At 38.2% G+C, this 24,839-nt stretch overlaps 2 protein-coding genes across 7 annotated transcripts in view; one reads left to right on the forward strand and one right to left on the reverse strand.

Annotated features, from left to right (window-relative positions):
- CC2D2A (coiled-coil and C2 domain containing 2A) overlaps positions 1-5,996 on the forward strand; it is a 92,555-nt gene extending 86,559 nt beyond the window's left edge. For all 5 annotated transcript variants that reach the window (XM_036018850.1, XM_036018873.1, XM_036018862.1 and 2 more), the window contains 4 exons: positions 291-413; positions 1,561-1,619; positions 3,610-3,787; positions 5,681-5,996. In XM_036018850.1, coding sequence (XP_035874743.1) covers positions 291-413; positions 1,561-1,619; positions 3,610-3,787; positions 5,681-5,869 — 549 coding nt within the window. In that variant the 3' untranslated portion in view covers positions 5,870-5,996. The remainder of the gene's footprint in view (positions 1-290; positions 414-1,560; positions 1,620-3,609; positions 3,788-5,680) is intronic.
- A 1,588-nt stretch (positions 5,997-7,584) lies between these two features.
- FBXL5 (F-box and leucine rich repeat protein 5) overlaps positions 7,585-24,839 on the reverse strand; it is a 34,248-nt gene continuing 16,993 nt past the window's right edge. Inside the window, exons 6-11 of one of the 2 annotated variants that reach the window (XM_028505951.2) lie at positions 23,632-23,757; positions 20,455-20,603; positions 19,807-19,889; positions 18,266-18,988; positions 14,361-14,509; positions 7,585-8,382 (exon numbers count right to left, since the gene is read on the reverse strand). In XM_028505951.2, coding sequence (XP_028361752.1) covers positions 8,306-8,382; positions 14,361-14,509; positions 18,266-18,988; positions 19,807-19,889; positions 20,455-20,603; positions 23,632-23,757 — 1,307 coding nt within the window. In that variant the 3' untranslated portion in view covers positions 7,585-8,305. The remainder of the gene's footprint in view (positions 8,383-14,360; positions 14,510-18,265; positions 18,989-19,806; positions 19,890-20,454; positions 20,604-23,631; positions 23,758-24,839) is intronic. The other variant, XM_036018875.1, reaches the window with a different exon arrangement.

Here is a 24,839-nt window from a genome sequence, read left to right on the forward strand (position 1 = left end):
CCTGAGTTTGTGTCCCGGCTCTGCCCTCAGTTCTCTCTGCCAAAAGCGAGTTTACAATGTCTACCTCACAGCGCTCTGAGTCATCGCCTGAGAAAACTGAGTTTGGTTTCTCTTTTTTTAAGAGAGATTTCCAGGTGCCAGCGGGTGATTCTGGCTGCACCCAGTCTGGGGAGCCATTTAACCACACAGGGGTCTGTACAGAGCAGGGATCCCCCCTTTCCACACGCATGTGCGCGCACGCGCACACACACATACACACACACGTGCTAATTGAGTCTTGTCTTTTTTAGATTTGGTTTAACATTCAACGATATGATTCACCACTAAGAATAAATTTTGATGTCACCAAACCCAAGCTATGGAAATCTTTCTTTTCAAGAAGCCTTCCATACCCTGGCCTTTCCAGTGTCCAGGTATAATTCTTTTAATAACAACAAAATGTAGACAAAGCAAGGAAAGAATCTGAAGTTACTGTTCTGGGTAGCCAGATATTTTTTGACCCTTAATTCTAATAAATGTTTTGTCTAAAATGCTATTTGTTTTTCAAACTTAGCTGTGCCCAACTCACAGTAAGAAATAACCATCGTGTCAAGAACCAGTACACACATGTACATAATAAAGCATTCTGACAGAGTCTGGTGACAAAAAGTATCACAAAGTACATTCTATATAATTTTTTTAATTATGGTGTCAACTCACATTAACTTCATAGCATGATTTACCCATAAAATTAATATAACGGGGTCCTGGTAGTAGATTTCAAGTAGTAAGCGTAAGAATTGTTCACCACCACTTTTGTTTGAGAGCCATATATATATGTGTATGCTGGGTGTGTAATATAAAATATATTTTTCATTGTGATCAAACCTTTTTTAAAAAGGGGGCACAAAACACTATCCTAGGATTTTTCATAGGAGCAATGTCTGCAGTAGCCTAAGAACTGGAACAGACTAGGGATAAATTACAGTACATACAGAGTATTTTATAATTGTTACACAAAGAAATCAATATTAATTTTAGTAAGCTCTCTAAAAATGTGTTTGCTACTATTTCTAAATATAATGTTGAAAGGAAAAAGCAATATTCACCACATACAATTATTACATAGTTTAGAAAACATACAGCATATTGTTTAGGAATACATGTCTGCAGTAAAATCACGGACACATTGATCGGCCTACCGCCACTGACTATAATGTAAATACCATGGGGGCAGGGATTCTTCTTCACCACTACATGCCCATCACCTGTAAAAGTGCCTGACACACAGTAGGCGCGTTATGCATGTTGGATGAAAGTGCTAGAAAACAAATGCAGGCCATGGTCACTTCTGCGATGAGAGAGAAGGGACACTGAGGAAGAGCCACACAGCACTATCATTTATTTGTGATGTTTTCCTGAAGCTGGGTCCTAAGTACCTCAGCATCGGTTACCTCATTCCCTGAATCTGGCTGAATGTCTAAGATTTCATAATTTAAAAAGATTTAGAAAAGGATGTGTAGCTATTCAAATTAGGTGTAAATGATTTCCAGGATTTCTGAGCTACTTCCTCTTTTACAGCCCGAAGAGCTGGTGTACCAGGGCTCGGACAAAGCGGCCGCAGCTGAGCTGCAGGACAGGTCAGGTGACTCCCTGAATGCACCATTCCTCTGTCACTAGGAGCGCAATTCCAAACTGGACGGTTCTCAGCCTGGGGCAGTGTGAAATAATGTGGGCAGTTCATTTCAATCCATGTTTGCAGACCCCCCAGTACAGGTGTGTCTCTAGCTCCCGCAGCTCAAACGGAGATTTTAGCATCAGCGTAGTGTGGGCAAACAAGAACTCCAGCCGTGCTGGGCAGTTTGCCAAAAATTCTGCCTCAGGTTGGAGTTCAGCAGCGTGTTTTTACGGGTCTTATTCAGACATACAATCTTCAGCTTACATATGCTGCTTTGCCCAATTAGTGGCTTACCGAGCTTTGCCTAATTTATAAACCTAACACACAGGGAAGGTGTGTACCTATTTGAGTCCCTATAATTCTTAGAACCCTGCAAAATAGAACTGACTCTGCCAGTTTCACAAATGTAGAAACTGAGGCTCAGAGCGGGCCACACACTTGGGTATTAGGGGAGGCCCTAGGCCCCGTCAGACCTGAATCCAGAGCCACGCGCCCTTTCTACTGCACCAAGTTCTGTGAAGAGCATCATGTCAATGACACGAGACTAAACTAACATGGCCCCGTTTAAGGTACTACTACTAGGAAACACCAATTTACTCTCAATGTCAACTAAAGCTTTATTTGGGATCCCCACCTAGCAAAACAATTCTCTAATAGCTTCACGATACTATTGATCAGACTCACATCATGTAGTTCTGCAATATTGATGAGAGGCGCCAAGGCAATTCTTGCTGAGACCACCTTGAAACCCAACACAAACATACGTGTTATGTGCCAAAGAGAAGGGGGTCCTAGAGCTACCGAGCAGTAGGAGGCTGGCTGCGCCCCTACACCTGTGTTTGGCTAGGGATGCACAGGATGCTTTAGAACTGGCAGGGCCTCGGTTCAAATCCCAGCTCCCCTGCCATCATCAAGTCATTTATCCTATTTCAAAATGTCCCCTTGTACGTAAAAATGGGACAATATTCCCCTACGTCATAGGGCTATTGTTAGGATTAAATGAAAATGTACAAAAAGCACTAGCACAGTATCTAGTGCATAAGGGGTAGCTCTTTTCTTTCATTCTGTGTTTAAACTTCACATCCTCTGGACCCAACACCCATCGTATTAACTATAAAGCAAGATACCAGAACTTAAGTTGCAACGATGACAGATATTTTAAAGGCAGTTTTAAGGCAATTCAGAGACATGATCCTCATGAATAGAAGGCACAGAGGAAGCAGTCAATACGTGGCATTCAGAGGCTATTTGAAGCTTTCAGCTTAAATCCCACCCTTTATGCCTGGGTCTGATTTGTCTTATTTATGTTACCAGTGAACAAAATGATAAAACAGTTCCTGATAATACGTCTTTTAAAAAAAAGATTTTATTTACTTTTAGAGAGATGGGAAGGGAGAAAAAGAGGGAAACATCAACGTGATGACCAGTTGCCTCTCACAAGCCCCAACCAGGGACCTGGCCAGCAACCCAGGCATGTGCCCTGACTGGGAATCGAACCAGCAACCCTTTGGTTCTGAGGCTGGTGCTCAGCCCACTGAGCCACACCAGCCAGGGACTTGACAATAGATCTTTGGCTGATAGTATTGAATTTAGCTATCCCCCAGTTACTCAGTGTTCCCTCCTGTGTTCCACTTCCAGCATCTGTTATGGCCCTTAGGCTACGCTGTCCTTTCTCCTCATTGGCCTTCTAGTCCCCATCCCAACCATATACAACCCTTAAGGGCAGAGATCTCTTGTGTTAGTTTCTGAATCCTCAGGGAGTCGCCCATATTGAGTAGGAACTATGCCTAGTAAGGGACACCACCACCAAGAAAAATGTGGTTATGTAATCACCTGAATCCCCACTGCATACAGAGTGGGTTTTTGTCTCTAAGGGAAAAGTCAAATAAGGAAGGAGAGGGAGGGAGGGAGGGAGAGAGGGAAGAAAAATGGAGTTTATGTTTCACAAACAGGATTGAAAAAATACTAAAAGAAAAAATCATGGACTGGAGGCCACGGCACCTGACCCGGTGGAACAGGTACTGCACGTCCACGCTGCGCCACTTCCTGCCGCTGCTGGAAGCCAGCCGAGGCGCGGGCGTCGAGGACGACCACCGGGCAGAGCTGCTGAGACAGCTGGGCGACTACCGGGTGAGCGCACACGCCTCTCAGCTGAGGCCGCGGGCTTCCTGGTTCAAACGGGAAACTGCCCGTAGCGCGTTTCTGCCATCAAAACTCCTACACTGGCCCATCAGTAAATGAGTGGATAAAAACGCTGCGGTAACATTTACACAATGAAATACTATCGGCCATAAAAAAAAGGAGATCTTACTTTTGCAACCACATGGATGGACCTACAAAACATTATGCTAAGTGAAATCAGTCAGAGAAAGACAAAACACCATATGATTTCACTTAGAATCTAATGAACAAAAGAGACTCGTAGATACAGAGAACAGACTGACAGATGTCAGAGGGGAGGGTCGTTGGGGGGCTGGGTGAGAAAGGTCAAGGGATTAAGCAGTGGAGATGGGTAGTGGCAGAACAGCCACAGATACATGGACTGCAGTGTGGGGAATAGCATCGAGACAACAGGGTATGGGGCCAGGCGGGTGCTTGGGTGGCAGGGGAACCACCCAGTGAAATGCATGGTTTCTGACCACTTTGCTGTGCATCTATCTGCAGCTGGTGCAGAATGGTACTAAATATAGACTGTAATTGAAAAGTTTTAAAAAATGCTATATTGCTCTACAAAGTATATGGATGAAGTTGCACAGCCTAAGAAAGGAAATGAACTGTCCGGATCTTGCCCTGGCTGGGTGGGTCAGTGGCTGGAGCATCGTCGCTGACCGGCAGGCTGCAGGAGCGACCCCAGGGCCTAGCACGTGCGGAGGACGGCCAACTGGTGCTTCTCTCACATCGCTGTTTCTCTGTCCCTTCCTCCCTCCAAAAGCTGTGAAAAAGTGTCCTCGGCTGAACATAAAAAAAAATGTTTTGAGTTCAAATCTCAGTAATTAACATATTATTAAATAGCAAAATACCTCTTTAAAATGAAAAACCATTTTTTAATAAGAGGATCCTATGGAAAAAATAACTTTTATAAACTACATGGCAAATATTAAATAAAATGAAATGATCTAGCTAATTCATGTTAGACTCAGTTGTGCATGAAGGTGAAACCAACCGTTCTCAATCAAGTTTTTTAAAAGGATACGATTTTATACTAATTATTTTCATTGCTAAAAGTTCTCGTTACTAGACAATGTACCCTCTCTACCGACTGCTGGTAGTGCCGTGTCCACAGGTGGCTAACCTAGACGGCAGTCTCAAACTAAGACAGTACACACTGGTGGCCAGTGTGAAGCCGGACACTTGATTCTAGCCACTGACTTAGCCATATCCTTTAACTTTTAAGGTCAGGTTTTCAGCCAGGATGTTCTCAAGTGACAGAACACTTAGTTCCAACAGCCTTCAGCAGTGAACATAAGTTATTATTAAGTAAAAGTTAGAGGTGAGTACCTCTAGCCCTTGTCCACGCGATGGCATCCCCCGCAAGCTGGCTTTTCCCGTGGTCCCAGAAGGCTGGAACGGCTCCAGGCAGGACTCCCAAATACTGGATGAGCACATGGACTGCCGAAGCGGGAGGGAGCTCTGAGTGCTGAGCCCTGGCGAGTTTCCTGTGACTCGTTCTGAGACTTCCCTCCATCACATGCCCGTCCCTGCAGATAATCACTGTGGCCGGCAGTGTAGAATGCAATGATTAGCTTAATCTAGACCCCAAACTTACATGGGTTACTGTGCAAACTAGGGGCTATCAGGAAGAGGGAAGGGAAGAGGGAAGGGAACAGCGCAGGGTGACTAAGGGGCGTCACACACCAAGTCAACACACTGGCAACTAATGACAAAAAAAGACATTCGGCCTCACTCCATTTTCTGTATTGCTAATATACAGCTGACCAGAAAAACAGAAATAACTTTGATATCCAGAAAGACTTTTTATTAAGAATTAAGAATTAAAATTTGTTTTTTTTTCTTTCCCTTCAGTTCTCTGGATTTCCCCTTCACATGCCCTATTCAGAACTGAAGCCTTTAATTGAAGCCGTGTATAGCACCGGAGTACATAACATAGATGTCCCTAGTGTTGAATTTGCTTTAGCTGTGTATGTCCACCCATATCCCAAAAACGTTCTGTCTGTTTGGATCTATGTTGCCTCCCTTATACGTAACAGGTAATGTTTTCATTGTATACTTTTTCTATCAGGTAAAACTATAATTAGGATATGAGAATATTGTTAAGTGATACTGATCAACCGCATCGCAAGAAAATATTTGTAAATAAAATTTCAAACTGTGCAAAAAAGTGTTTTTATTTAGTGATCTGCCTTGTCTCTGCCACTGTGACCTGAACATCGGGCGACTCCCCAGTTCCCCCTTACACTCTTAGCTGCACACACCCGGCCTCGGCACTTGCTCGCCTCCCACTCGGGAGCCCTTCTTCTCTGCCTGCCCAGCAGAGGACCAGCCACGCTTCCAAGACCCAGCACAACTACGTTTCTGAGGGAAGGAGGAACAACTCTGCAATGGAAAACTGTTCATTTTTAATGCTAAATACATCATAAAACCATATCCCACAGAAATAAATACTAAGCCTCAACTAAATGCTTTGCTAACATTAGGCTAGTACAGGACAAAGCAAAAGGGAGGCACCTCAATTACCTGGAACCCCTGGGGAAATTAGCTGCTCAAGTTATTTAAAAGGATACATTTAGAGCCAAGTCCTGAAACACCATTTATTATTTTTATGTATTATCATAATTTTACACCCAAAATATGATGCCATTTTCTGATTACATGGGAGATAAACTTTAGTTCCCCCGGATGACCCAGGGCATGGCTACAGATGAGTAATTCCTACCAAGGAGTTCACCTAACTGCTGCTGATAAGGTCAAGTACAGGACTGGACGGCACTCGCCGCAGCAAAATTCCTGTAGTCTGTTTTCCTGAAACAGTCCCTTATGCCAACTTTTCAAACAAACTTCACTAAACATTTAGAGAAATAAAAATACAATGACTACAATTAAGAGTCAATCTTACAAAATAAAAATTCTGACCCCGTAACTATTCAATATGCTCCGATTTCCTTTCAAGTTCTCTAAGGGAATCAAGGAACAGTTTCTCACTTTGCGCTGAGGCCAGACTTGAAAGGACAAGACAGCACACAGCGGTGCCACAAGAGACAGAACTGCTCGGGTTGAGCAGCGACAAACTCAGAATGTGAGATGGTCTGCCGAGACAGCCGCCCTGCCGGGGAGTTCAGCGGCTCCATCCTTCATTCTGCAAACGCTAACAGGACGGGATCGAGATGAGAGCCCTCAGAGAGAGGTAAGTTTCCAGTCATTAGGTGTCCTTGCTTTAGAACTGATGACCTTCCCTTTGGAGTGTTTAATTCAAATGTTAGTGGAATAAGCATGCGTGAATTCTTATTTATATGCCCATGAAATGATTCTTTTTTCATCTTTACACAGCTCCCAGATACAGTTTTCTCCGAGCCTGAACTGAAACCCGTGGCCCCGTAACTGGGGTCTCTCCCACTCCTCCTACGCCCAGTAGAACAAACAGTACCTGGGATGACAGACAACACGACGACTCCCTCTTCCACAGCCGTGTGTGGACTCCAGTGGCACGCCGCCGGCTATTCTCCATCACGGGAAAGCACACACCGCGCTGTATAAAAGTGACCCAGTGTGCACCTCGCTGAACTGGAGGTCTCCGCTCCCGCTATCTCTCCACGCGGCAATGAAGATAAGCATGCAAATTCAAATTTGACTACTGCACAATTAATCTCAAAAAGACAATTCAGCTCATGGGAGTTGAGATATTTATTCCTATTTCACACTAAATTTAAACCTGCATTGAGATTGATAATAAAACCAAAACACAAAAGAAATTACTTGGTAAAGTCCTCAAAGTAGATTTTATTTATACATTTCTTCAAATGATTGTGGAATTTTTAAAAATCCCTCTCAAATTTGACAATTTAGGGGAAGTGGTAGAACCAGGGGTTCTTAGAAGAAGCTAATACAAATAAACTGGTGCTTTGCCAGCTCACCTAGCTACCACCAAGAAGCCAATCTGTTCTGTATTCTTAAAGAATCTTACATGTGGGTATGTTTGAATTGGCCCTCTGAGAATTGCTCAAATAAAGGGAACGGTATGGAAAAGAGACTGGTTCCAAAATGTGCAGTCTCTGAAAATAAAACTTCAGCAGCTATGTCCGAAAAGACCTGCAAAGCCTCGTGCAGTGTTTATACAGAGAGAGAACCAATAACCCCCACTGACTAAAACTTCAAATAATCTAAAAAATGCTTTAAATGGCAAGGCATTAGTGACATTATTTTCAAAGCATTCAATTTAAAAGAAAGCTGATAAAACTACCCTTATTCTTATGAAAAGACCTAATCCCTTTCTAAAACAAAAATAAGATTTGCAGGAGAAATGACACTGTACAATTCACTGGTAAATTAAGATTTCTGAGGCTGAAAGGAATGGGGCCAAAACAAGTCACACTCAAAAAAGGGATGGTTAACACAAGAAATGTGCTACAAGTAAAGTGCATGAAAGGAAGCCTGCTCAGCTAAATGAAGTAGACAAAAGTCAGAAGTCAAGGGTCATTCGCCAGAGCGGCAGCAGGCTCGAAAACCACACTGCAAGTTCTGGCATCCGCTGGCGGTGTCTGCATGAGGACCTGTGTAAAAACAGACAAGTGTCAGAGGAGGAATTTCCTAGGGAATCAGATCAAGTAATCTTGCTTATGAAAGAACTTAAAACATTGACTTTTTTTTTTACCAGCAATGCATTTATAACATAAAAGAAAAATCTCAGAGTGAGTGTATAAAAAATTATTGAGACACAAAAACTGCCAATAGCTTGACTTTAACATCTTTCATGGTCCAAAGCTGAATGAAAGAAAAAGGGAAATAATATTTTGCCAACATTCTTACAAAATAAAACTCTAAGAAGAAAAGGAGATAGCCCACAGACAAGATTCCCAGGGTAACTCAACACATTTCTCATACTATCAACATACTTCTGAGAAACATAATTAAGGCAAAAACAGCCTTATCTGTAATAGATCATTAGCTAAAGAACCCAATATTGAGCAATTATATACAATAAACATTATATTCAAAATTTTTAAAACTATAAAGACATAGGCTTTACATGTTTGTCATATTTTTATCTGCAGCCAAAATAAATCATATAGTAGGGTTAAGTGAAATTACCTTCCAGAACTATATACCTTCCAGTATATAATGAGGATTAACTAAATAAACATATCTAAGACATAATAAAAAATGTGACTCAATTACAAAGAAGAGGAGTAACATTTGTGGAATTAAGTGACATTTTATCCTAGTTACATTATGCTGCCCAGACACTAGATAAAAGACCATTAGGGAACACAGCTATGAATTAGAAAATGTCAAAAAAGAGATATCAGGGTCCATATTCAAATGTTAATTACTTTGAATGAATCTGTTTTCATAAAGGCAGATAAATGTAAAAAGGGATGTTTTAACAATATTGAAGCCTTTCAGTATATGTGCACCATGAACAAATAAAGAACAGCTTAATAATTCTTTACTCATCAATTGGAACAAAAATACACTCAATTGTGATATATAAGGATCATACAAAAGTACATGAAATGTAATTTTATTACAGACTATGTCAAATGGGTTATAATTGAAAAACAGCAGTACTCTGTCTGGACTGACCTCTAGCCTAACCAGAAAGATTTTTAATTAGCTTTGTTTTGTTTTTTAAAATAGCAATCCACTGTAAAAGGCCACTATGCTAATATCATCTAAACACACAGAACATACTGTATTTTTCGGACCATAAGAGGCACCTAGGTTTTAGAGGAGGAAAATAGGGAAAAAAATTTTGAAGCAAAAAGTGTGGCAAAATATTTAATAACATAAATAATATTTCATCAATGTAAATGTAAACAATTCAACAGCAGCATTAACAACCATTATTCCTCCCAAATGGGGGGAGGGGGTACATCTTATGGTCGGAAAAATACAGTATTCCCAGAATTTAACTTTTCCTTGCATCCCTAAAATGGCATATACAAAATACAAAGGGAAAATTTGTTAGGATACACAATGAAGAATAATGTCCATTTATTTCACTGCAGAAATGATAATATGTCCTTAAGTAGAAAGAAACTAATGAACTTCACAAACATATGCAGAGCAGGTATGGCAATGGGGTATGAAAGAAGACTGGCCACAGGTTTGCAGCTGCTGAAGCCAATGACACACAAACATTCATTCTGTTGGTCTATGTTCATATGTTTAAATTTTTCCACAATAAAAATCCCAAAATTATTCCAAATATAAAACTGAATTACCACAAGCCCATTTTTTATTTAACCAAAATTAAGTGTTCTATTTTTAAACTGATCCATTGAGTATGTCATATATTTGCAGTTCACAAAGTAGCATTTCTGTTAAGATTATGTTCCATTAAAATGAGTCTTAATCAAAATAAAAATCAAATCCGTCAGTCCATGCTATCGGGCATTTGTTAGAAATGCCCCAGTAGGAAACCCCACAGTTTGGAACCCTCCCCTCACTGCCGACCTCTGGCCTGGTTTTCCCTTCGAATGCACTTTCAGCTTTTAAATTTTTACCACCCCCCAACTCTCCATGCTGCCCCTTCTCGTCTTCCCTCAACACGCCCCCAACTCTGGTTACTGCAGTGCCTACCAATCAATCACCCAGTGCCTTTCTTCAAGACCCAGTCCCCTGCTTCACGTCTCTGTCCTGCCCTGATACTGAGTGATGATGAAATGCTCCGACTGGTGGTTTTTGCAAAAATGTATCTGATTATGATTTTCTTAGTATGTAATGCTATTCCAAATTTTTAAAGAAGAAGAAATAAGAGGAAGAAAACACGGAGGCTTTGTATAATTATTCATACTAAAACTCCCTAAAATGCTTCAAAATGTCTTCAGGGAATTCAACAGTGACCTAGGAAAACAATCCTGAACAATGAATGACTGGAAGCAATAAAAAGCGAGGTGCTGGATTTGAGGGGAGAAAGTAAAAGGGAGCCTTCAACAGAGCCAGTTGGATTGAGGAGGCTCTTCTAAAGATCCCTATCTTTCCAAACACCCCACAGCTTTTGACTGTCCACCCCAAAAGACAGAGGGGCCGCCCGGCATCCTCAGTCTCCACGATGGCCGCCTGGGTCACTCTGCTCTCAAAGCTCAGGGACTGCAGCAGGAGCAATGGTGAAAGAAACAGATGTGCCCTGTATCAGGTAGACAGTTGCCCAGTCCTGCTGTCAGCTTCTTATCACAAGACAAAGCTCCAGCTCACACTGATGTAAAAACGTGTCCCCTCCCTCAAACAGTCTCTGGAATATCTGCATTTCCATGGGACTCTAAGTGACCAGAGTAAACAGAGGGAATTAATATGTCAGTGCTTTCACATGTGAAAGCAGAAAGCCTATGGGTACTTAATAGCTGTAAGAGTAACTACAATCTCATCACAAGGTCAACGACAGAGCAGGTGTATGATTCTCATAATCCATCAAAGTGATGCCACCCATGAAGGGACTGTGTGCTGCTGAAGGCCTGGGGCAAGCAGAAGTGAAGACACTGCCTTTACTTGAATTAGTCTCATGTAGAAAATGGGAGAAGAACAATTTCCAAAGCCTAGAAACCTCATGCAAAGTTAGCAGTAAGACCTTTAAGTATCAAGGTAAGACCATTCGGAAAAGGGAGTAAATGGACAACAGAAAAAGGCAGCACTGGAAAAAAATTCGACTAAGACATGTATGTCAGATGTAGTTATTTACCCAAATTCTTCTATTGAAAGTTTTTCCTTGATATTAAGCATCTTACTTATGCTGTGTATCTGCACTTACCTTCACTTACCTTTAATTCCTCTTTAACTTAAATTAGAAACATGAGAGAGCAAATCATCTGAGGCTGTCACCTCCAAAACTACGAGCTAATCTATCTTAATTCATAAATTATACACATATTGAAATGCAAATCAATACAAAAAGTTTACTTGCTATCATTGTTTAAATGTACTTAAGAGCTCTAAAACTATGCAAATCGATTTAACACTTCTTAAATGACACTTTTTTAAATATTATGGCAAAGAAGCCTTCTTTTATAATATTTAAATCACAACTTATCAATTAAATAACAAATCTAAATGTTATGAAGAGTCACTCAGAAGACTCGAAATGGCACTTTATATCAATGTTTAGTAGTGTCTTCCTCACAGTAGGTATTGTCTAAACACTGTATTTGGTTACTACATCATCTGCAAAATCTCTGCTAGTGCTTAGGAGACAGCTCACTCTGCTGCTTTACTTATCACTTACTGTTTACATAATGAATACTGTTCATCAGTATTTACTTCTTCTAGTTAGTAACCTGGTAATTAACTGTATAAATTTTCTTTTGACAAAATACATTTTTAGTTCAATGTCAACTCTCAAATATTTAAAACATAATTTGTCACCTAAGTATGCTCCTTATTATTCCAAGACCTTATATATAAAGCAGATTAACTACTTTCAAAAATAATAAAGATAATAATTAAAAGGGCCACCCAAGCAGTCACTATCTACTGTACAAGTTGAGCCATAGTGAAAGATGATGATCAATCGTGTCATCTTGCAAAACAGATGTAATAAACTGTATTCTAACACTTTCTAGGTTGTCCATGTCTTTTTAAGGGAGAGATTATATCAGAACAACTGGCTGGAACTCTGGAATACAAATTAACATAAGTCACCCTATAAACTTTATAGGACTTCCATTTCCCCCACATGATGCTTTAAGCAGCTGTAAAAGGAGACTTAATATTGGATTATGCAAGCACTGTCAATTTCCTTCCACATCTTTCAAAGTCAGATTAATACTTATTTATTAAAAATTACCAGTCACTTATCAAAAACCCTAAATTTCAACACCAGGAATGTAGCAGCTCCTTTGGAACACTCTAAAGTTTATATATTCAGAATCAGGATGAAAGGAACTCTAAAATCCTAACAAAGTGCAAAAGATTTTAAGTATTTAACTTTATCCCATCATGTAAATTATTTCAAAAAGTTTTAAAAAGCATACAGTTAAAACAAGTAGGCAGATGATAAAAAGGAAATGAGACCAATCTCTCCCACTTCATAACATCTATACACCCAAAAATAAATACAACAAATTAGGTTGTGAGATGTATTCCCACAGCATATCTTATATTGAAATCATTTTAGACAATTCAACTATAACACACTGATGTTTTTCTTATAAAAGCAATCGCTTACTGATTAATTTTCATAATACAGCCAATAAGCCTTAGGAAGTACAAACTGCACCTACAATGACACAGCTGTATGTTAAAAAAAAGGCTCCTTTCTCAAACTCACTGCACCCATACAAGCAGCAAGTCCCTCACTATAGCAATCATCCTCTGTTTTCGTACACTTAGCAGGTTGCAACTAAAATTTTAGACGTTCACCATTCCTTGATTTACACTAAGGGTAACGATAGCAAGAAATGCTTCAACTTAGTGTTGCTATTTCAAGACATGAAAGGTCATCTCCTGCATCATTAATATGATTCCAGAAACAAGAGAGCTACCATCTCATGTCTCTTCATATATATTCTAGGAAAAATCTAATCTCTGAGAAATAGCAGATTTACTAACTTCTCTGCCTACTGGTCTGCCATTAAAGAAGAGACCACTCCTCCAGTCTTCCGTTGTTCTGCCTGAGAAAAACTCAGTTGATCTTACTGTCATCCTAAGATGAATCAGGCTCAAAGATAACAGTATATGGTGTAAAAAGACAGGTGTGTAGCAGAACCTGGACCATCTAAATTGTTTCCCAGTTATAAATAATAAGTTGACTTGCGTACTAACAACTGAGAGCAGCTTTTTATGCATCTGGGATTTTAGTCTCTACCAGTGAGTATCAGTGCTCAAAGGGCACTGAATATACTTTGCAAAAGCATGTGGAACAAGCCCAGTAGAGGGAAGGGATAGGTTAAAAGTCAGAACAAAAAACAAAAACAAAAACAAAAACAAGGTATGTTTATCTGATGACTGTTAAAAGTTAGGTTCAGGAACCAATCTTCAAACTACTGTAAGACGGAGTCCTGCCTAGAGCACCCGAGCCACTCGCTACCCTCCTCCCTCTCCCACGACTGCTTTGGCACCAGACCCAGGATCCCTGAGGAGTCCATGTTACCGAGTCCTCTTTTCTCTGCTGCATTTTACCAGGCTGTCCTATTAGAAAACCGAGTCTCTCTTGCCTAAGAAATCAGTACATCTAGAACACCAGTACATCTACATTGTTAATGACTGCTATATCATTCTGGAGGAATTTCCCAGAACTTAGTAAGCATACAAGTATTTCCATGATAACTTGCCATTTTAGAATGGCTAAACTATGAACATATCTCAAAAATCTCACAGAATATCTGAAACATCCATTAAAAATTACTTTTAGAGAAGCTAAGTAATGAAAAAATGTGATACTTAAATTTTATTAAATATAAAGGGCTATATCTAAAAATAAAATAATGTGGTAACTAGAAATCTAGAAAACTAAATAGAAACCCTAAGAATAAGCCGAATTGTTAAAATTTTTAAAATCAACTCCTCCAAAACCCTCATTGTTGAAAGGCATTACCGTTAATGTTGTCACAGTAGTAAAAGTATTCATCATTTAGAGAAGGACACGCTGAAACCAAATCCTGCAGGCCCGCACCAGTTACAGTAAGACAACCAGAGAGATTAAGGTGCTCCAAATAAGGCAGCCCTCCTCCCAGAGTCAAAACCCTGTAAGAGAAGCAATTCAGCAATTAGAATACATTAACCTGTGAAATCTTATGTATTCCAACAGCCCACTGGACCACTATTAATAGACCTTTAAATTTGGTACTAAGAAAATTTAATAATTTCCATAAAATATGATAACCTCATCTTTAAACAGGAATACACTAAACTGTGTAAGAACATGTTTGTATATAATTGAAATTAAGTTGGTTGTCAAACTAGGCTTTTTAAAATTCTATTAACTGTATCCCCAAGATAACAACAAAGAAAATAACTTTAAAAAAATACAGAAAATGGGAAACTAGAGAATTAAATGGTACATTTTATATATATATATATACACACACACATATACACATATATATACATATATACATAAACTTTAAATGTAAATCAAACACTTGTATGAAAAGGCAGAGATTAGCAGACTAGATTAAAAAAACATGGTAAAAATACACTATCCATAACAGACCTCCTTTGGATGTAAAGACAAAGAGCTTAAAAGGAAAAGCATGAGAAAACATATTCCATACAAAAAGTAACCAGGAGAGCCAGGGTGGCTATACTACTGTCAAACAACAGAGATTTAAAATCTAAAAAAAGGTTACAGGAGACAAAGAGGGATATTATATATTAATAAAAGGTTCATTATACCAAGAAGATAAAACACCTAAAAACAAATACCAAATATATATGAAACAAAAATTGACAATTCGGTTCAATTGAACCAAGAAATAGTCCTACAAAAATAGTTGGAGACGTCAATACCCCACTTTTAATAATGGATAGAACAACCAGACAAAAGATCAACAGGGAAACAGAACTGAACAACACCGTAACCAATTAGACTTAACAGGCACATACAGGTACAGGAAAAAGTAGGTTTACAGTTGTGAGTATGCAAAACACAGTTTATTCTTGTATCATTACTCCTTAATTGTTGTATTCTTTATTTGTATCGCAACTGTAAACCTACTTTTGCCCATCCCTGTACTGAACACTCCATCCAAGAACAGCAAAACATCTACTCTTTCTAAGATAGACCACGTTAAGCCAAAAAACAAGTTTTAATATATTTAAAAGGTTTAACTCATACAAAATATACCATATTTTCTGACCACAGTGGAATCAAACTACAAATCAGTAACAGAAATAAAACTGGAAAGTCACTAATATGTAGATATTAAACAATATACTATTAAACAACCAATGGACCAAAGGGAAAAAATCACACATGCACACACACACACAAAAAAAACTGGAAAAAAAAAAAGAATCCATACAACAAACCAAAGCTGTGGGATGCAGCAAAATCAGGTCCAAGAGCAAAATTTACAGTTGTAAACACCCACAATAAAAATGAAAATCTTAAAGCAGTAACCTAATTGAACAACTTGAAGAATTAAGGAAGATGAGTAAACTACACCAAATGCCAGAAAAGAAAAAAAATAATCAAGACTAGAACAGAAGTTCAGAAAAGTCAATGAGACCAAAAATTGGTTCTTTGAAAAGGTCAACAACATTGACAAACATTTTGTTACCCTAACTAAGAAAAAAAGAAAGAGGGCACGCACAAACTACCAAAGTCAAAAATGAGAGTTGGGACATTACTACCTATTTCACAGACACAGAAAGGATTATAAAGTACCATAAATAACTGTCTGCAACAAAGTGCATAACCTGGATGAAATGGATAAATCCCCAACAACACAAAAAGTACCAAACTGACAGAAAAAAAAAAAATCAGAGTAGACCTATGTAACAAGGAGATTTAATTAGTAACTGAAAACCTCCCAGCAAAGAAGCCAAAATCAGATGTTCACTGGTGAATACTCAAACATTTAAAGAAGAATTAATAATATTCCTACAGTGTCAAAATGAGTACTAAATTTATTGGGGTGATCACTTTGTAAGTTATATATAAATATCTAATCACTACGTTGTATACCTGAAACTAATGTAATACATCAACTGTGATTGAAAAATTCAAATAATTTTTAAAATCTTTCTCAAACTTTCCAAAACACTAGGAACATAGAGAACAAAACACTGTCTGTTCCTTATGGCTTTGTTTTAGTCTGAAACTTTGATCTTCAACCTACACTTGCACAACGCTCTTTTAACAAGCCCCATTTAACGAACTTGCCAAAACTCATGCCATCCATCTCTGGATGAAACAGTGTGAGTAACACAGAAGGATGCGCTGAAGGCTCCCAACTAGCCAAGCTGTTCTTGTTCCTCGAAGTTTCAGTTGAATGCCGACAAGAACTGTTTTTGTTTTCTAACCTACTGACACAGTTTACTTAGTGTTACAACTGGTTCATTGAAATACTATTTAAATCAACATATAAATACAAAAAAGTGGTTTGTAAATACTACATTTGTATTCTTTATTTCCTTCCTTTCTTTCCACAGAAAATACAAAATTCATCCTCTAACTTCACTCCAATCTCTACTCAAAAACTGCTTCCTTTCAAGGCCTTTCCTGTCCATCAAATATTATAAAGGAACATTCTCAGCGTTCTCTAGCCTGTAACCCTAACTCTACTTTTCTTCAGAACATTCAGTTTGATACCACGTTTATTATCTATTTCTACCAATAGATTATAAACTCTAGGAAAGCAGGAAATACGTCTGGCTCCCAAGTAATTAAAACAGGGCAAGTCACATAGTAGGTGCACAATAACTATCTAAATGAGTAAGAAAAAGATCCCTTCGAGATAAACCAATGAAAAAGAGACCATTTGCACTCAGATTGCAGACTTTTTGATTAACTATCAGCCCAAATGATACCACATAAGACATTTTCTGTTTCTCCTGTCCCCAGATGAATCCTGCCTTGAATCCGAACTCTGCCATAGCCTTATCTCCCACTAACGCCCAATCCGTATCTTTCCCTATGACAAATACCAAGACTGGAATACCAAGTCTTCTCTAAACATTCCCTACCACATTCAATTTAATATGCTAAAGATCATACTTAAAAGAAAAAAAGAGACTATTCGGCTTTATCCTGGATGAATGTTCATTGTTTAACATGTCTAACATCCCATTACTAAAGAGCATTAGTAAAATTCAAGTCTATTAAAAGGTAAAACAGAAAGCACGTCTTCAGTTTCCAAAGGCTCACATCAAAGATAATCAAACAGCGACTGCACATTATTAACGCCGAGAACAGCCATAACAGAATAGCCGAACAGCAGGCGCTTGACTGTGTGCTCCGCTGTGCGCTCCAGGCATCCCCACTCCGAGGAGCCGTCTCCTCCTGCTGCCACCTATATCCTAACCCTTCATCGCTCTTCAGGTTCACTCAGGGTCATCTCTGTTCAATTTTCTGATCATTTACTCTCTTCTCGGATCCCCACAGAATCTTTATTCAAAATCTCTTAAAGAATACCCAGCAACAGAATACGGCATGTGGATTTTCTTCTCTATTTCAAGTCTCTGAGGGTGAAGATTCTTATTCAGGTTTACATCCACTAAGCACCACAGAAAATGTGTTGTAGGCATTTGCTAAGCTTTTATTTTATTAAACTTTTTAATGTATGTTCTCCCATATATCACAAATTATTTGAACAAACTTAAGTGAACTACAAGCTGAAGTTATGTTGTTCTAACACTTTAAAGTAGGACAAATCTTGGTTAACTCTTTAGGTTAAATAAATCAGCTAAAAGGCATAGCTCTTAGATTCAAACTTTTATATTCCATTTGAGAATGAGAACATACCCATTTCTAACACCCTGCAATTGATTCCTTACCTGAGACCATGGTCTGTGATCTGGTAACACCCGGACAGACTGAGAAACAGAAGCACACGTCCAGTCTCCTGATCAGATTTGTCACTCCCAGAGTAAATTAAGTCTTTTTCCCTAAGCACTCTAGTCCTTGGTGCTTTTCTGCACAACGCAGAAGACTCTGGGAGTGCTGCCATAGTTCTTAGAGCCGCTCCTGTGCAACAGAACGAATGGCCACAGTAGGCAAAGGCTGGAGAAGCACAACGCTGCTGCCAACAGACGCTAGTCCTTAGTCCAACAATGTCCTTGCTGTAACAACCGGAGGAACAACTTAAGTTGGATGCTGTTTCCATCACACAAAGACTTTCAACATTTCTATGTCTCCATTCTACGGCATCCTCGATATCAGCCAGATCTTCAGCATCTAACATCCACACATACGGAGAGGTGAAATTTTCAGAAGAATCGGGCTTAGTCCAGGAGTGTTCATTATCGATTTCTTCTCCGACGCTCTTGTTGGTTAAATCCTGCAAACACGCATACTGCTTGGTGGACTGCATGGTGATGTCTTCATTTTCCCATGAAGTCGAAGTGATTTTGCTTGTAGAAGTTTTCAGAAGGCCACTCTGATGAGACGTCAGAATTCCAAGGGCTCTAGAAATCTTCTCTAGAGCCACATCTGTGATTTTTTCACATCCAGACAGATCAAGATGCCGAAGACTCTGGCAGCATCCAAGCCAAGACCAACTATAATTTACAGAAAACAAGGCTATTAGGGGATACTGCTAACTTTTTCAAAAGTATTTGACTATATGTAAGTAGATGGAAAATAAAAGAAAGACTTTAAATCTAATACAATCAAACATTTACTGAATATATATTGTGAGGAAGTACTCTAGATGCCAGGGATACAAAAAAAGCACAGGAAAGGAGAAGACTTAGTTTATTTTACTGCAAAGCAACCAATCAAGGAAAGGCTGTACATGCATGAAAAGAGAGTAACTAGTGATTAATTCAGGAAGACCCAGAAGCAACAAGCTCTAGGAACTGGTAGCAACAGCCGTAGCCGGAGAAGAGTACACCTCTCTAGAGGAAAACAGAGGTGCTGATACACACGCTAGGGTGAAAAAGAGCAAAGTAAGGTAGACTCAAAAGGAAACTGGTGGCACCCAAAGAAATAAAATCTGTGAAGAATGTAACTTGAAGAAAGTGTTATAATTTTGGAATAAATATGAAGACTGTAAGACAGAGCCTGGCCAAATGGTATTTGGAACCAACTAAAAGTGAAAACCTCTTAAAAACGTTAGTGCCCAGCAAGGCACGAAGGCCTAGACACAGCACAGGATTATAAACATGATGGGATGATGCAGACTGCAGTTTCGGAGCAGCTAGGACCTGACAAGAGCAAAGAACTGGGGGTGCTATCAAGTTATAAGCATGTGTGACTAAGAGTTGACAATAAAAAATAATAGCATGATTAAACTACAATTATGCAAATGAAGAACTACAGAACAAGTCTATGGATTCAGTTAGAAATCATATTTAAATATTCAAAAATAACTAACCTGTCAAATGCAGAATCTGAAATGTCAGTTTGGGTAAGATCCAGGTGCTCCAGATTAGGACAAAGCTCTAAAATCTGCCTAACCTAAAGGGGGAAAAAGTCACTGTGAAGATCTACAGACTTTTAATTAGACAAGAGACAGATAACTTTCAGTAAATGACATAATCTAGTGGCTCTCAAACATTTGTGCATGTAGAAGTCACTTCAAATCTGCACTGCCATTATATATTCTGGGCTCAAACCCCAGAGAATCTGTTTTAGTAACTAACATTAGATCCAGGAAATGTACATTTCTAAGGAATACCTAGAGATTTTGATGTAGGGTGGCACAAGATACACTCTTATAAAACAAAGATTTAATCTCACTTGCCCATTATATGCTTCACATATTATAAAGAATCATAAAAAAATGGATAAATTGTTTAACCTCTCCTAATCTTTGTACCCTTTTCTATAATGTGTAGACAAAGATACTGTGAGCGCTGAAATGAAAGAATATGAAAGTCAGCAGTATATGCCTATCCATGGGAAGGAACTCTCTTGGGTAAAGTTTTTTTCCCCCCCTTAATTAAACTTAGGAATAAGAAAACCAAATTTAGATCATTGCTAGTTTTTGTTAATACCCCAACTGGTGCTAATTGATACATACCATTTTGGTGGAAACTGCAGAGCTGTAGGCTAATACAAGAGTTTTTACAGAAGTACCAACATACGGCAGAACATTATGAATTAAGCCATGGAGTAAACGTTTTTCCATTTGTGCAATGCTGATAGCAACCGACTCCCCTGCAGACTCTTCTGTAAAATGAATTAAAAAATCTAAGAACCTGAAATACTAATTAGAATTGCTCTTCACAAGGAACCACCAAATCATTAAATATAAAATACTTTCTGCTATCCTTAAACTCTTTTATGTATGTGAAGCAAGTTAAATGAACATGGTCTCACTCGCCAGGACTTAGTATTTAACAGGGCTTGCTTCAACTAAAAGAGAAGTAAAAGAAGAAAAAAAAGGTTTACAGTGAGAATGAAGGAAAGATTTTTTTTCATATACTTTTAAGGTTAAAGGTGATTTTCATATCAAGGCAGGCAGCAGAGGAAAAGAAAAAATAATTCTAGTTTCCAGCACTGAAAATTTTAGAAACTTGGAATACTTGAAGAATATTAGCTCTTCAAGAGAATATAGAACACCGAAAGAAAAATGAACCCTAATGAAAGTACCATTCGTTATTTTACCTAAATAAAAATGACACAGTGCTGGAAGACATTTGAAACAACCTGGTCATAATCAATCAAGCAAAGGAAAATACATTAGGATTTTTAAAAAGTTAAAAATGAGCATGACTTTTGTTTTTTGCTTAATAACTTCTGTAGAGCCTGGATGTTTACAACAGGATGGACTACTGTAACAAACACAATAAAATACAAACTTCGTTTTGATATTTAAAAAAACACAGTACACTAAAAAGAATAAATAATTGCATCACCTTTCACAGGGTCCTATTGTTATTATGCTTACCTGAAAACCTAACTTAAATACAAAACTGTTTAACAGAGTAAGTTAAGGAAATCTTATTTAAAATAATAATAATAATAGCCCTGGCAGGTGTGGCTCAGTGGATTGAGTGCTGGCCTGTGAACCAAAGGGACGCCAGTTAAATTCCCAGCCAGGGCACATGCCTGGGTTGTGGGCCAGGTCCCCAGTAGGGGGTGTGCGAGAAGCAACCACACATCAATGTTTCTCTCCCATTTCTCCCTGCCTTCCCTCTCTCTAAAAATAAATAAATAAGTAAATGATTTTTTTAGTAGTAACAATGTAGCTGACAAATGGAATATAAGTAGAAAGAACAATTCTGAATTTGTAACTAATAGTTCCATATTTACAAATATTATCCTAAATTACTCTTTCACCCAGATAAAATATAAAATAGAGGGATAAAAATGCCTTTTAGCACTGATTGGTGTGGCTCAGTGGACTGAGCACCAGGCTGCAAAGCAGAAGGCTGCTGGTTCGATTCCCAGTCAGGGCACATGCCTGGTTTGCAGGCCGGGTCCCCCCAGTGGGGGTGCAAGGGAGGCACATGAAAGGCAACCACACATTGATGTTTCCCTCCCTCCCCCTCTATCTAAAAATAAATAAATAAAATCTTTTCAAAAATGCCTTTTAGTTAGCCCTATTTATTCTACTATAATTTTATTCCCAAATGATTCTTCTTTCTGTGCTCCGTTATCTAAATGTATACTGTTGCTATGAAATCTTTAAAAAAAAAAAATTAAACATCCTATGAAGAATTTCTCTATAAAACGAGTAAGGGCAGCTAAGATGAAAAAGCAGACCCCAAGTTTAGTCTCATATCTATTAGACTGAATAGACACATTACCACAGAAAGGCCTTAACCTCATCACCTTAATTTTTCCCTTTCCAAAGGGAAAGAGAGCCTTCCCTTTGGCTCTCCTCAAGTGTTGAGTTTGGTAAAGCCTTTAAAACACAACATGGGTATTATGAATTAATTTTCTAGCATGGGTTAATTAAGTCTTCCCTAAGAGAAGACTTTTCTTAAAAGTCCACGCAAATCACTTGAACCATTACTTCAAGTGAGCCCACGGCACAGTACAAAAAGCAAGGTCGGACCCAATGGAAGGACTGCAGGTGACAGCCCACAAACCACCCCTGAGGTCTTGAAAATGCGCCCTCTCTCTCTTCCTGGCACTCCCAACCTTCCTGATTTTTCTCCACAGCACCTGACACTATGTAACATACTTTATACTTTGCCTGCATTTATTATCTGTGTATCCTCTCCAAATTTCAAGCTAACCAAGGCCAGGGATTCCACTCCACCCCCACTTTGTTCACTAGGAACCCCACGCTCAGAAGGTGCCTGCAACAGGATAAGCACATCACCAAATCTAACTGGAACAGACCTCTCTCTTCCTTATACAGCACCTTCCACACATTCAAAACTGCACCAAAATACAGCATCTTCATTGATTTCATAAAAATAAACGATGCTGAAAGAATAATCTTTACATTTATAACACTTACTTTCCCCATATTTAGTTCTTTTGCCAGACCAACTTTCTATTTTTTAAATGGGTAACTTGTAAATAAAAATTTCCTATAGGTTTAGTTTTACCAAGCAGAAGAATATCTTATCTTCTCATGTGTTTTTACTATTTCATCATCTTTTAGTAATTACTATTTGAATAATACCTAAAACAAACTTTATATGTTCTTCCTTCCCTTTCTGTACCTCTATAAAAACCCATTTTTCATTATGTACTTTAAGGATCATGCATTTTAAATTCTCACCCGTGAGTACTTTAAGGGTAGTAATGAAGTCATTCACCCATGAATTCTTCTGCAGTGCTAACAAATGGCTACATTTGCAAAGAATTTTCATACAGATTACTTCTCAATTCTACAACCATGTAAGGCAAGTGGTATGACTTTTCACAAGTGAGTAAACAGAGTCAACAGCTTCATGCTCCTTCCTCTGGGCAAAGATGACTCAATAAATACTATGGAACTGATCAAATGAGCACATTTAAAAAACATTGTAAAGTGCAAAGCATTATAATGAATGTACAACATTTCAGTAAGAGAAGGCCATCATTACCTGATTTTTAAAGTATTTAAATGTAAAAACATGGGAAACAAATAGAACACATCTTAAATTTGCTTATTATTTCGAATTTTAAAAAGTAGTGGGCTTAAAAACAGTTTACTTAGAAAACACAACATACATAAATCTAAATACCTAAGTATTTCTTGTTTAATATGTTATTAAAGCACCATGTAATAACTTCATTAACAAGCACAGCTTACCAGATTCATCTACATCGGCATCTTCGTCCCATTCCTGAAAAGCACGGCTTTCATCTCTTCTGTTTTTCACCCATTCCTCATCAGGCTCGGTATCAAGTTCAGTTGCAGGGCCATTATACCAGTCACCTACTCAACAAATAAACAAGAACAAAATAAGGTTACATTGGCTACCATTACAAAAATATAACCTATTTATAGTAAAAATCTCTGCACACACAAAATATTCAGTTATGGTTTAAAAAAATACACTTCAATGAGCAAAGAATACATACTAAAAAGAATGATTAAAAACAATTTTCAGTAATCTTACTGGCAATTTTAGAAATCACTGAAAACAATGTAACTTTTCCCCCTACAGTGGCTTCACATTGGCCTAGACAATATCCCCATTATGATGATAGTTAACAAACAAAAGGGAGCAAGACTTTCTGCTGAATGGTGAAACCTGCTGGCAATCCAGTATTCTGGGCCGGGGATTCTTGGTTGTGAGGGCCTGCCCTAGGCACATGCCCCCCCAGAGGGGACAAACAAAAATGTCCCCACAGGCATTTCAAAACATCCCCTGGAGGGAGGGAAAATCAATTCTGAGTGAAAACCACTGGAAAAAAAATACTATAAATAAATAAAAACCATTTTTATTGGAACTTTTAAAGTGTATTAAAACAGAAAAAAAGAAACTTATTAAGATTTACTTAACTTCACAGAAGTCTAGCACAGCATTTTAACATTCGATTTTTATATTAAAAAGTATTTATATCATGTATTAATATCTAATAAATTATTCATAATTAAAAATATAGCTAAGCAAAAAAGTATTTGAAATATCCACATTTGTCTTGTTTGACTTTCATTATCCTACAATTTATAGAAAAAATTATTCTACATAACAATAATAATTCTAATTATTTGGCTTATACGAGTCCACCCACTACACCAAATGGCTTCACTCAAAAATGTTAAATATCTAAAAACAGCATATTTTAAAGATACCACAAATTACTTAAAAAGTAAAACTTTAAAAATCAGATTCATAATTTGTGAGAAATATATAATACCATGTCAAAAGCGACAAATTTAGAAAACTAAGAATAACAATGTATATTTTGAAATTAATATTCACCTAGAAATTATTTTACTTCAGTGACAAAAAATATGCAATAGTAGCTGCATTATCCTGTGACCACATTATATACTCATGAAAATAAAAT

The sequence above is a fragment of the Phyllostomus discolor genome, chromosome 1 (assembly GCF_004126475.2).
Source record: "Phyllostomus discolor isolate MPI-MPIP mPhyDis1 chromosome 1, mPhyDis1.pri.v3, whole genome shotgun sequence".
In the NCBI taxonomy this organism is placed as follows: Eukaryota; Metazoa; Chordata; class Mammalia; order Chiroptera; family Phyllostomidae; genus Phyllostomus; species Phyllostomus discolor.